Source organism: Mugil cephalus, chromosome 16 (genome assembly GCF_022458985.1).
Source record: "Mugil cephalus isolate CIBA_MC_2020 chromosome 16, CIBA_Mcephalus_1.1, whole genome shotgun sequence".
NCBI lineage: Eukaryota > Metazoa > Chordata > Actinopteri > Mugiliformes > Mugilidae > Mugil > Mugil cephalus.
The window spans coordinates 13,301,505-13,315,180 of record NC_061785.1 but is presented as its reverse complement, the minus strand read 5'-3'; the positions used below and the strand labels follow the sequence as shown (position 1 = coordinate 13,315,180).

Genomic DNA, 13,676 nt, shown 5'->3' with positions numbered 1-13,676 from the left:
GTATCTCTTTTGCAACAATAATTATACAAACTGAGCACTATAATCACAACAGAGTACGTGTTCAGCCAGTTTATGTGCACAGTTCAACACAACCTCTGAGATCAGAGATTGCATTCCATAAAACAGACGTTTCCAGACATGTCAGTCTTTTAAACTTCAACCACGCTTCTGTTAAATGTTTTTCCATTCGACTTTCAATAATCACATTGTGCTCTACGTGTTTCAAATGATGTTTTAGCTAAAAATCCGCTCCGACAAAATAGTCCGAAACACATGAAAGGCAAACCACTACCGTAAATAGACCCCTGCGTTAGATGGAGCACAGAATCGTCCAATCACAGACGCAGCTGGGGTGGTTCTTGGTGACGTAGGAGAGCTCGGCCAATAGAAACGCGCTACTGGGTGTTGACCTCTGTGAGCCGCATCACCACCTCCTCGGTGCCCGTGGCGGAGGACTACTATATAAACAAATCGGCCCAAGTTTTAAAGGGCAGAGTTGTAAAACTCCCAGGCTGTGGGGAGTTAGACTGGTAGCCTGCGAACCGGAATTCAACTAAACCCCACAGAAGCAAAAAAAAAAAAAAAAAAAAAAAAAATCGCCTGGAGCACTGTAGACACATTTTGTATGTTGTTTAGAAAGCTACGCAAGAGGCTGTGCAAGTGTACCGTTTCCTGTGGCTCGAGCAAGAAGGACCTGCTGTGAATTTCCATGTAAGTAAACGTTAATGCAACCTTGACATTTAATTAATTGTCGGACACTGAATTAGTCGTGCATTATTTCCTTGACATTTAGCAGCTGTTCTAAAACCGCGACACTCGACGTTGTTGCTGAATAGCAGTGTTGTATTTATTTTATATATATATATTTTTTTTTTTGGTCGAGTATTCAGGTTGCTAATTAAAATGCTACGTAGCGTGCTACCCGTCGAGGTGGTTTCAGACCAGATTAAAAAAAAAAAAAAGGTTATTTTTCCGTTGACGCTAACGGTGCCGTTTCTCGCGTTTACCTTTCGCTTGCCACACACACGGTGTCACGTCGAGGCAACGCTGATAACCAGCTGGTCGGGCTAAACATTAACAGTATGTGGCGTGCAGACAGACAGATAGATAGATAGATGGGCTGGCTGCGTTTCTGTTCACACCCTTCGTTAAATTGGTCGCCTAATGCTAAGCTGGTGGGCAGTGGCAGAGCAAACCGTGGCGAGGAAAGAAAGTCCTTCGTGTTCTCCTCTTTTTTTTTATTGCTGCTGCTGCTGCTGCTGTCGTGTTATTAAACGAGTGCGTTGCAGATAGAGCTTTATGGCTTTGTGGTTAGACTTTGAATGGGGCATTATGTAAGAGCAATTCACGTCGCAGGCTCGTGCGTGCCCCTCCGGCTACTGTAGCTCAGTCGGTCTGTGCACCAGAAAGAGCTAGAATATCACGGCAGGCTCGACAGAAAAAGGGGCTTATGCCTAAACATGTCCGGGGCCAATCGAAAATACTTGTGACTATTGACACCTGCCGTCGGAGTCGCCGCCCTCCTTAGAGGTCAACAGTGTGTGTGTGTGTGTGTGCTCGTTTATCTGTCCCAGCAGATCACCGGGGAACACGCACTGCTGACACCGTCTCTGAGTCAGTGGCCTGTGTTTATTTATAGCTGTTGATATTGTACAGCTGAGATACAGCAGTGCTGTGCAGGAGGGGAGTGGATACGGAGTATGGGCTGGAAAAATCCAGGTGGTCATTAATTGAGCAATGAAGCTGTCTTTTTTTTTTTTTTGTATGACGTTAGCTTAATCAAGTTTTTAACGCCTTTTGCTTTCTTTTGCCTTTTCAGGATCCTGAACCCAGCTCTGCTGCAGAAAGGATATTCCTGTTGGCAACAAGCGCCCAGAGTTCGTTTCTTTACACCGACCACTGCTTCCTTGGAGGTTTTTGCGACGCTCAGAAAAGGCAACTCTGTGACGGCAAAGGAATCGCCCTCGCCACCGAAGCAGCTATGCAGCTTGAAATTCAAGTAGCACTCAACTTTATTATTTCCTATTTATACAACAAACTCCCTCGACGACGCGTGAATATCTTCGGCGAAGAGCTCGAGAGGCAGCTGAAGAAGAAATATGAAGGCCATTGGTATCCGGATAAGCCATACAAGGGTTCGGGGTTCAGGTGCATCCACGTAGGGGAGAAGGTGGACCCCGTGGTGGAGCAGGCGGCCAAAGAGAGCGGGCTGGACATCGAAGACGTCCGGAATAATCTCCCTCAGGATCTTAGTGTGTGGATTGACCCGTTTGAGGTTTCCTACCAGATCGGGGAGAAGGGACCGGTCAAGGTGCTATATGTGGATGATAACAATGAGAACGGGTCCGAGCTGGATAAGGAGATCAAGAACAGCTTTAATCCCGAGGCCCAGGTCTTCATGCCAATCAGCGACCCCGTGGGGGCTTCCTCAGAGTCCAGCTCCCCCTCTCCTCCTTTCGGGCAGTCTGCTGCCGTGAGCCCATCCTTCATGCCTCGCTCCACCCAGCCCTTAACCTTCACCACTGCCACCTTCGCTGCCACCAAATTCGGCTCTACTAAGATGAAGAGCAGCGGCCGCGGCAACAACGGGAGCAGCGGCAGTAGCACCAAGGTGGCCCGCACCTCCCCTACCAACAACCTGGGTCTGAATGTCAACACCCTACTGAAGCAGAAAGCCATCTCCACCTCCATGCACTCACTGTACGGGCTGGGCCTGGGTCAGCAGCAGCAGCAGCAGCAGCAACAGCAGCAGCAGAAGGCCTCTGCTCTCTCTCCCAACGCCAAGGAGTTTGTGTTCCCCAGCCTCCAGGGCCAGTCCAGTCCTGGCGCTGTGTTCCCCGGGGAGGGCTCCCTGGGCCTTGGCCCACTGCAGTACAACAATGCCTTTGACATGTTTGCAGCCTACGGAAGCCTCAACGACAAGTCCCTCATGGATGGCCTCAACTTCAGTCTGAGCAACATGCAGTATTCTAACCAGCAATTCCAGCCTGTCATGGCTAACTAAACTCATCATCAAGATGTTATTTATGAATGATGGTGGCTCAAAGAGAAGGAAAAACAAAAACGCACACTTAGAAACTGGACTGTAAGGATATAGTGTCTAGTCATTGAAGCGCATGTGCCCAAGGGTGTTTTTACTGTGCCCCCTTGAGTTGGTTTCTACTAAAAGCTTGTTGTACAAACACATCCAAGCTTGGTTACTTCAATTCAACATGCATCATTGTTTTTCTTTTTCCTTTTTGCCAACCAAGCACAAAATTTTTTACTATGTTGAAAATACTCAAAAAAAACAAAAACAAAACGAAACAAAAAAAGCTTCAAGTTTTGGCCTCTTACAGTATTTTACCGGTGGTAAGACAAGGCTGATTTTTATGAATTGGCACTACTAAGTGGGGTTACTTGGTCTTTTTCTAATTGTATAATTTAATTTAGTACAGAGTTTGTAAGATATCAGAGTATATATTGTTTCTATGACATGGTGTTGCATTTATATCTTTTTACTACTCCAGTGATCTGTGATGGCTGCAGCAGCTTTTCCTTATTTTTCTTTTTTTAAAGATAATTGTTAAAGAAATCCATCTTTAAAAAAAAAAATCCATCGAATATTCTAAAGATTGTGTACAGAGTATTCCTTAGTGGTGGAATTCAAGTGTAGGAATATTTGCTTTTTCTGAAAGATGAATTGTATTTTCTGTTAAGAGGTTAAAAAGATTTTGCTATACTATGGACAAAATGTAATCGTATGAATATTAATTTTGTACCTACATTGTGCAATACTTGATAAAAAATACGGTATAACAAAGTATTTTGAGTCAGTGTCTTACATGTCAAGAGGGACTGAAATAGTTTATATTGTTAAGTTTGTATTAAATGCTTAAAAATTATATGCTTGTCTTTATTTTTTTTAATTTCATATTTGCACCCTGGTCTTTTTAATAAAATAAACTACAGTTGAACATGATCTGTTGGAAGTGGACTTGTTTGTTCAAGGCTAAGACTCTTCAATGTTTAACTAATGGCAGACTTTGCCAGTTCTGCTCACGAGTCGATAGTAGCCGTACGGCAGGAGTTGCCCTTCCATGTCATGGAGGTAACTGGAGGTTATAATTGTGTAATTTTTGGCAATGGTTGCACTCTGGAGCCTGTAAAATAAATATGGGTCCATTTAGCAGCTTAACGCGGAGGTTGTAAAAACAGGTGGAGAGCAGTTTATCATCTATTGTACCTGAATGAGCCATCTCATAAACTCAAATCCTCACCTAGCCTGCCTCTCGTTTCTTTAGGAGCAGGTATGTATCGGAGAACGTAGTAATCGCACAGCGCCTCAGTGTTGTGCAGAGTAATGCAACAAGTCAATCATTCACCGAGGCTTTAGCTTGGACTGACCAAAGACGTAATCACATTTGCAATTATGACTCAAAGGTCCGAGGACAAAAATATCTTGTCTTTGCTGTACTTAACCGAGCCCTCTTCCCTCCCTTGTCAAAGACTTGTTATGTACACTGAGTATCAGTAAAGCCAAGCAAACTTATCCACCTAAACACACCCAAAGCCCCATATAAATGATCATAGCTACAGTTGTTGTACTAGGAATATGTTTAATGAATATATTTCCTGAAGCTGCTAATCCACAGATGCACCATCATAATGTAATGGTTTCATCGTCTATGTTCTGTAATGCTCGCTTCATCTGTATGTGATATATATTAAGTAGCAGTGTAGTTGCATTTCAATGCACCGATGCAAATTCAAATTCATACCTAAAAATACTAAATTATAAACAAACTACCTTCCGAGGTGGTCAGCACTGATGCGTTAAGAGACGTTAGCGCTGCTAATGAAGTTTTTTGTTAAATGTGATGGGAAAACTGAACAACTCTTTGGTCTTCACACTGAATCTGTCAACTAATATTCTAATATTTGGGCCTGAAACTCTCATTTGACAAAACCATTTGAAGCATCACTTTTGTATGATCTGAAATTTTACGTGTTTATGTGTTTACATGGACGCTATTAATTATAATAATGAATGAGAGCCTGATTCTGAAATAATTTCTGTGCATCAACCTGATGAAAACCAAAAAGAGTAGAAAAGGCCTGGAGTTACGTTTCTATTTCTTTGTGCTAGTGGTAATGAAATCCAAATCTCAGTTTAGTTTGCTGTGGCGGACAAATTGCTCAAAATCCCCGGCATTGCAAATTAATTCCTGTTTTCCTCGGGTGGAGTTGGATGCAGATTATAGTGGAAAGCGACTTTTTCGTAGTTGCAATCCCACCCTTGTGAGACACAAGACATTTAAAACATTCTTGGTCGATGCTGGTAGTAATGTCAAGGACTCTGTGTGCAGAAACGCTTTTATAACTGGTTTCTTCTTGTCAGACAACAACCTCTTTCTGTTGACTGTCCACATCCTAAGAGTCTCCAGTGGGAAGCCCCAGTCAGAGCTCTGCTGTAGTGTACTGGTGAAAGTATTGAGCTTTTCATATATCGAAGTCCCTCGAGCTTTGCAGTGTGAGTGGAAAATATCGCTGAAAAAACACACACACAGACACACACACACACACATACTCAGTTCCACATGACCACCTCAGCTCTCTGGGATAAACAGGTCTACAGATGGTCTGGTGTCACACCAACTGAGACACTCCCAGGGTGTGGGGTGTTGCCTTGCTGTGACTCCATCTTGCCTGTTCCTCCTGCTTCAGAGAGATGCATTCCTGACACGAGCTTCATTTATTACTCACTCACCAGACCTTATCATAGTGTATCTCTCACACGCCCAGTGTTGTGTGCGCAACACGCTGAACTTGTGTTTGTTTTGAAGGGTGTTTCTCAGTCACAGGTAATGCTTTGTTTGAGAGTGACATGAATTCCATGCTGCAAATATTTATCGAAGTAAAGGACAGCTGATAAAACGGTGGGAATAGCATGATATTTTTTTTTAAATATTCACTTTCTTTTAGGGAATTAGACTAAAGGAAATTGATCGATTTGAAAAATCATTTTGATTTTATAAACAAATGAACCAAATTGTGAAATTGAGCCATAATGTTGAATGTGGCAGCTACGTTGTTGAGGGCCCCAGGCAAAGATGTGCCATCCCCCAGTCCAAACTAATGAAATCTGTCATAGTGTAGATTGCAGTGGGCTTCAAGGGGGGGTTGTGGAGTATTGTCAATATAGTGCAAGGCTTTCATAGCTTTAAGGGGGTTTATGTTGTCATTGGAATATATGCTGAAAGGTAGCCACAGGGTCAGGGGCCTCCTTTTTTTCTTTATTTGTTTGTTACGGTTCTCCTTTCCTCACGATGTGCCCCTGCAATTTGGGACATTTTAAAAAATGCGGTTATACACTTTGTCAAGATGAACAGTGCATCATATGACATGCACCGAGTACAGCCCCCAGAACCAACGGTGATGGTAAGGCAAGACAAAATGTCATGAATAAGTTGTCTGTAGTTTTACCAACATGCAGACATTAATTTAATCTTTAAATTTGAGTTGTCACTTGATCAGAGAATCTACCTCCAAAAATAAAATGTCCTACTTTACAGCAGAATAGGCACATTTACATCCTGGTAAACGCTGTATTGAATGGAGGCGATTTATTTTATGTAAATTACCCATTTAAACTGTGTGAAGGCCTCAGGAAATGTTTTGTTGGTGCTGTCCATGGTGCGTTCAAAGGCCAAGCTGTCTCCCTTGCCACATTCATCTCAACGCTATTAATCTTCCACTTCCATCTTCCATTTTTAGATAAACTCGGATCTAGGAGTCAGGTCACTTCCAAGATGGCGCCGACCGGAGCCAACACACTGAGCTTCAAAAGCACCCTTCAAGGAACCTCACGGTGATGTTACAAAAGATTCAATCTTCCGTATGTACAGAAATAGGCAGCAGACAAAAGTGTAAAAACAACAAATAGTAGTTTTCTGGGAGTTGTGTGATAGGCTATTGCTAGACTAGATGTAGGTGACTTTTTGGACTCTTTGTGTTGCAGCGATAGCACTGGCACAAGGTGTGATGTATTGGTAGATTTTGGACCAATCCATTTCCTCTTTCTTCAATCTGTGTGCTGAGCTAAAACAGCTAGCAGCACCAGTAGCACTATCAGCAATGAATATGACTATTTTGAATTTGGATGCTCTATTTTTTGTACTCTCAAGGTGCGCTACATGGTTACCTGTTGAAATCAGACAAAGGAATTGAAACCATATAATTTTCGAAATTAAAAACTCAACAGTAAAGTTAGACTATTAGATAACAGTCATTTCAAGCCATTTGAGTTAACTAGTTAACGAAGACTGATATTGCTCTATATCTGTGGTACCTGCAATGATATGATGCTAAGTTAGCTTAGCTTAGCTTAAAAGCAGGAAACCAAAAAAATGAGATTTTCATTACTGCACATAGATTTTCATGTACATTATACAAAGGTGAACTAGTGATCTTTAGGGATGGTTTAAGGTGGATTTTACAGGCAGCCAAGCAAGCTAGTTCCCTTTGTTTTGGATTGCATGCTAAATTAAGCTAACTGACTCTTGGCTCTTGATAAAGACAGCAGGAGTATCTTGTTCTTGCTCTTGTAAGTTCTCAGTAATCAGTAAATGCAACGATTTATTTATAAAGGCATACATCTTGAATCCTTTTCATTTGACGTCTATAAAGATGTTGTCTTACAGAATTAAAAACAATCAAAATAAAAGCAAATGTGGAAAATACTGTCTGAGATACTCTGTAAAAACACTGTGTTTACAAGACAAAGCACGAGCCAGAGTGAGTCATCCGAAATTTCAGATGATACATTTGAACTGCATTTTAACACAGTGGTGTGTATCACAAGGCTTCTAGTGAGGACAGATGGGTCCAAGTATTTCAGCCCAGTGCCAACCAGGCAATAAAGAGAGGGGCTGGGAGGGAATTTCAGCTTGTTTTGATTTGTAGTTGATACCAGATGAGGGGGTTTAGATCAGTAGGACAGAGATGAATCGTGGAGAATATTACACTTTTTTTTTATATGCTTTGTTCATCCTGTCTGCGCTGTCTGTGGTTTTGACCTTGATTAACAATCAGTGTTCTATACAAAGCCTGTGACCAGAGCTGTTGCTGTCGTTAACATCAGGAAGTGAGGATAGCACCTGTTCCTGGTTATTGAGTTTGGCATGTATAGTCTGGCTGTGACATTTCAGAGATTCGAAGGCCAGAGACAGAGCCTCGTGAGTGGGAAGCACATCTGCAATTCGAGGAAGCTCAACGTTTCACTTGATGAAAGTAAAAAAGACCAGAGAGAATAGAAGATAAAGAGGATATAAAAAAAGCTCCATCCACTCTGTGTTATTTGCTGATAAACCCGGAGCTGAGACTTTAATGAATGCAGGCTGTGCTGAGTTTGGCCAGGACAGAACCTCAGTCAGTCGCTGCTTTCAAGTGCTGCCAACTCATTTTAGTAGGGATCATCCATTCCACCCTATTCTTATTCCAAGCCAGACAATCATTCAACTTAAAAGCACCCCATCTCAGCAATATGGAGTCATAATCCATATTTTATTGTGGCTCCATAAGCCTGAGATGAAACGCTGGAGCTGAATGCATTGTCGCTACCGCACTCTTCTCTCTCCTGCTGTACCACCTCGACTGTGTTTGTTTTGGTTTGGAGGCGCAGTTGAAGGTTACAGTACCGAAAGGGTGTCGCACACTTCAGTAGGTTTAAAAATAGACCTTGCAGGGTTTCTGCGTCATCGAAGGAGAATCCTCGCCACCCATGCTACCTCTCCTCCCTCCCCAACCCGCGAGCCAATCATGCCTGACTTCACAGCAGGGACTACTTGTATGCAAATACGGAATGGAGCCATTCTTTCCGCTCGCACCAGCATCATAACCTGCTCTGACGTAACACGTAAAGAGGAATGAATAGCCTTTTGAGGAACCTGGGTGGGTCGCTCTCTCTGGAGCTATGCAGAGTCAAAGGTATGAGGAGAAGCTGGAAAAGCAGGCCCCATCTGCAGGAAGAAAAGTGTGAAAAATGACTGAGACAAAGGAGGGATATACAAAGATGTTTTTCAGGCTACATTAATAGCAAGCCATGTAGCCATGACAACGCATTTCCTTCACCTTTTCATGCTGATAATGGCTTGCTGATGCAGAAAGGAGCGCGCAAGCTGTTGAAATAGGCCCGGGCAATTCGGCAAAGGCAAAGGATGTACTGAAAACATATTTCCATCACAGATATAACCTCGTTGATTATGATGTGGGAGGATGAGAAAACGCTTGCCGGTCCCTCAGGTATTGGCTCCTGTACAGATAATCAGAGCGAAAATGTGCAGTGTCAGGGGTTTCCACAGTGGTGTATACTGGAGATAATGGGGACAAAATCTCTGTGCTGCAGCTAGATGTCAGGTCTGGGAGCTATCAGGGTTTGTTTTATTTCCACTGTTTCCATTAATCTGGAGTAAAGGGAGATTTAGTGCAGCTGTCAGGTTATATTCAACTGTATTTATCTAGTGTTCTGATTTCAAATGCTGGTGGTTCAGTGTTAAAAAAAAAGTTAGGCATGCGGGATATAAAAGATTTTCCTTGTTACTGCTGAAAAGATTCATCAATTAATGAGTTAGTCGACTGAAAAATGAATCAATAGCTTCTGTGATGATTAATAGATAGATAGATTAGCCCTTGGACAAAATAAGCATTTGAGGGCTTAGTTTAGCCTCTGGGAAACTCCATTTTTTCTCTCTCACTATTTTCAGAAATGTTGCAGTGAACATTTTTAAATTAGCAGCTAAACAGACCAACAAGTGTCTGTTCTCTATACCTAACCGTGATTTCATTTTGTGCATAGGACATGTTGCGGCATGTTTCAACATAGTGTCATTTCTGTACATACAAAGAAAAGTGCACCACCTACAGAATTGAAAGAAGCAGTACAGTATTGCATGGTTGCTGAGAGAAGAAAAGGAGAAGCCCTGACATTGGAGCATTAAAGAGGTCTGTGAGGTTCCCAGTCACTCAGGTCAAAACACAGAAAAAGGAAACTGGATTTGTCGGGCTTCTTGAAGCTGGTCACGACTTATCTGAGTTGCTTCTTAATTTCTGTATGACGGGTTAGGTGTTTAGATTTTTATTGGGAACATGGGAACATTGTTTGTGGTGCCCACATGAAACTCCCATGACCAGATACCAATTTGTAATTGGTGCAAGGAGTGTAGAGCAGACCCAGATTAGCAGACTGCAGGCTTCGTGTTGAAGTGTGTAGGTGAAGGAGGTCCAAGAGGTACTGGGGGGGGCAGGGGGTGGAAGTCTTTGTAGTTTAGGAGATAGGTCGAAACGGCAGATTTGGTGACAAATTTTATGTGTGACTGGAAGGAGAGAGTAAAGTCCAAGGTAACGCCCAGGTGGCGAACGACCTGACCGAGGGGGAGCGTGTAGATGGTGAACAATAGAGGCCCAAGGACAGAGCCTTGAGGCATGCCATGATTGACATGATTGATGTGACTGAGTTGGAGCCATTGATGGTGACAAATTTTGTCCTGTTGGCGAGATATGACTGAAACCAGGTGAGAGCATAGCATGTTTTGGTGGATTATTTGAATACATTGATAAATGCCGTACACTTTATCATCACCCAATAGAGCCTTGCCTTGGTATGTTTGAAGACAACCAAGTGTAGAGGAGGAAATTATTCTTTTCCTCGTCTATTCCAAACTCATCCAATCCCCCATCACTCTCTCCAGAGCTTGGGAAGTTTCTTCTGTATTTGATGTTCCCCGTCTGTGTAATTTAATCTCAGTGATTCCCTGCAGCTCTCTCTGACCATAAACCTCTGCTCTAATAATAGGAAGCGCAGGCACAGTCTCCTCTCTAATCTGTGACTCTGTGCGTGGATGCTTGTGTGTAACTGCTCTTGCCTCTGCGCCATAGAGATAAGGCTGCATCTTTTTTGGCCGCTCTGAGACAAGGACAACTTTCACCCCCAAATTGCTACAAAATCAGGGACGAGGGATGGTTGATTTAAGGAAAACCAAACCCTTAAACCATTAATGTCTTATGCAACTTTTCTGCCACTATGCAGACTTTCTTTTGTGTATCCTATCACAAGACTGATAGGGTCCAAGTATATGTTGCTAGTGATAAGTGTAGCATTAAGAGACAAGAGAGGAATTTCACTGATTAAATGGTCAAGACGTGTCTCTGTTAGCTTTCAGAGGTTTGTAATGTCTGGAGCAGGCTGCTTCTCAGCTGTGGCCTAAAAACGTGACTCCAAACAAGGTATCCTCATACACTATTCTTTACTAGAGGGATGTCTTCTAGTCTTACTTCAGAGACCAGTTAAAGTGTGGTTCCTAATTGACAGTTTCCTAAACCCCTTATCAGAGCAGCAACCGTCTGCCTGTCAAACCTTGGATTAAACTGCATGCTCGAGCAGTGTGTGTTGGACTCAAGTAAAACCAATATTCAGCATGTCAAGACTTTGGATGTCATCCTACTGCCTTTTCAAATCGGAAAATCTAAAATAAAAAGTGCAAGTGCAGTTGGAATAAACAGTGTGTTTACTACACATGTTATCCTGGTAGTTATATGTAAAATGTTATATTAATAACTACTTACAGTTTACTACCACTACTGTAGTTTGTTCCACAATTTTAACATCACTTCCAGCTGCATAACTTGTGTTTCGATCTGTTTGTAAAATGGTCATTTATTTCAGTATTTTTATTTTTGGGACAAATAAAAAGAGCATTTCTTGTGAAACAAATATAAAGATGAGAATCATCTGTATAGTGGAGATTTGGTATTATAATGATTAATGATGTTGCACAGAGGGAGCATGTATCAAGATAAGAGGACACAGAATATTTCTTTGAAGAACATCATATTCAATATTGATTGTTTGTGACACTCAAAAACAAAGAACCAAGTCTCTTTACAGATAAAAGCAAAACCAGAAAAACGCTATCTGAAAGGTATACCAATTTTTCAAGTCTATCGTTGAACAGATTGAGGAAACCCACATAGTTGGAATCAGTTAACATTATCAGGTATTGACCCTCCACAAACCCCATCCAGCATTCCCCAAGGCAGTGTTACATGTGTCAGTTTATTCAGTTTGTACTCACACTCAAAGCCCATTGTCTTATGTCAATAAAACGTTGTTTAAACCTTAGGCAGCTTTCAGTACAGTTGTCCACATTTTGCATCTAAACAAGCCTAATTTAGATGTGGTAACTATTATGATAAGTAACAGTCTAGGGCTTATTTAATATATATATATATATATATATATTTTTTTCTCCAAATTTTCAATATTAAAACATCAGCTTTATCATTAATTGATTTATTAGTTAACCAACAACAGCTTATTACAATAACTTGGGATAATCAAGTCAACTAATGACTTTCAAAGTCATTGTTCCATTTTTTAGATTAAGCCATAACATAATGACTACTGACAGGAGAAGTAAATTACATTGACCATCTTGTGATGCATATACAATGTTATGCTGAGAAACTTTTTTATCTTTTTGGACTTTTAAACCCCCAACCCCATAGCAATGACACTCCTTAAAGGCAGCAACCTTCCCCAACAGGATGCAGCCTTATGACTGACCATACTCTGTTATGTATTCTGCTGTAATTCGATATAACAGTCAGTAAAACAGTACTGTATGGTATGTGTCAAATGAAAGGGGTGAATGAGTCTTTGGTTGCCATGTGTACCACACCATGCGTACCTGAGAATGTGAGCAGGACCTCAGGCCACTAGACTGTGGTAAGTCAGTTGCTTCAAGGACCGTAAGGAAAGTCATCCATCATTATTCCCTTTCCTTTGTGTCTGCTGTTCCCCTTATGGCTTTAATATCTGACAGAATGAGACGTGATACGGAGGACAGATGAAACTGAGAACAGACATGAAGCTGTGTCTTGCATATTTGGTCTTGGAATAGAGCAGGTGAGGTTGTCTGAATTCTGATTGTAGACGCTGTAAATCATAAATGCAAGAAGGACTTCACCAAAAATGCTGTCTGTTTGCCCACGCTGAGGCTCCTCCACCCAATCTTCATGTTTCATTTATGGCCCACATCAAAATAGATGCGGCGCAGTCTGCTCCTCCTTGTCATATGTCTCTCAGAGAAGAGACGGACCCAGGGAACGGCACTGCACTTTAAGCAGCCTTCTCCCTCGGTTTAAATATTTCACAAGCCGAGAGAGTAAATGGCATTCTGATGCGCTACACGATATTCAGCAAAAGGTCAAGGTGGAATGGAAAGATTCACATTTGTGCTGTTTTTAGGACTCCTTAAGAGCAAGTGCTGCTGGGAAATCTGTCGGCTGGAGTAACATCAGCCTCAGATCATTGCTCTGCGGGTCGATAGGGCTTTCATTCCTCTACTCCTGCTCCCGAGCCTCTCTGCAGTATCGACCCGTTTGATTTCTTCTTAGACTTGTGGCCCTGTGCGTGTACAAAATAATCCAGCCAATGAGCTTTTAACTTGAAACGTAAGTTCATATAATTAACATTACTGTCAACCCCAGTAGGCTAGCTAGGGCTGACAATCAACCGCGCCTCGAGCTTTTAGTCACACGGGAGTTTCAGTGTATCATTTTTTGTCATCTGTCTTATTAAACAAAAATAGAAATATACACAAACTCCGCCTTGCCTTTTGTTTGCTCCACAATGTTGT

At 42.0% G+C, this 13,676-nt stretch overlaps 1 protein-coding gene across 1 annotated transcript; it reads left to right on the top strand.

The window, feature by feature from the left end:
• Positions 1–476: 476 nt before the first annotated feature.
• LOC125022279 (protein Tob1-like) lies at positions 477–3,961 on the top strand. The gene is made up of 2 exons (XM_047608803.1): positions 477–711; positions 1,820–3,961. Exon 2 carries the CDS (start codon positions 1,982–1,984, stop codon positions 3,002–3,004), a length of 1,023 nt encoding a protein of 340 aa, XP_047464759.1. The 5' UTR covers positions 477–711; positions 1,820–1,981; the 3' UTR covers positions 3,005–3,961.
• Positions 3,962–13,676: the final 9,715 nt, after the last annotated feature.

What these genes read in the sequence shown, in the direction of transcription:
- LOC125022279 (XM_047608803.1), top strand. Translation starts at nt 1,982, where the DNA reads ATGCAGCTTGAAATTCAAGTAGCACTCAACTTTATTATTTCCTATTTA.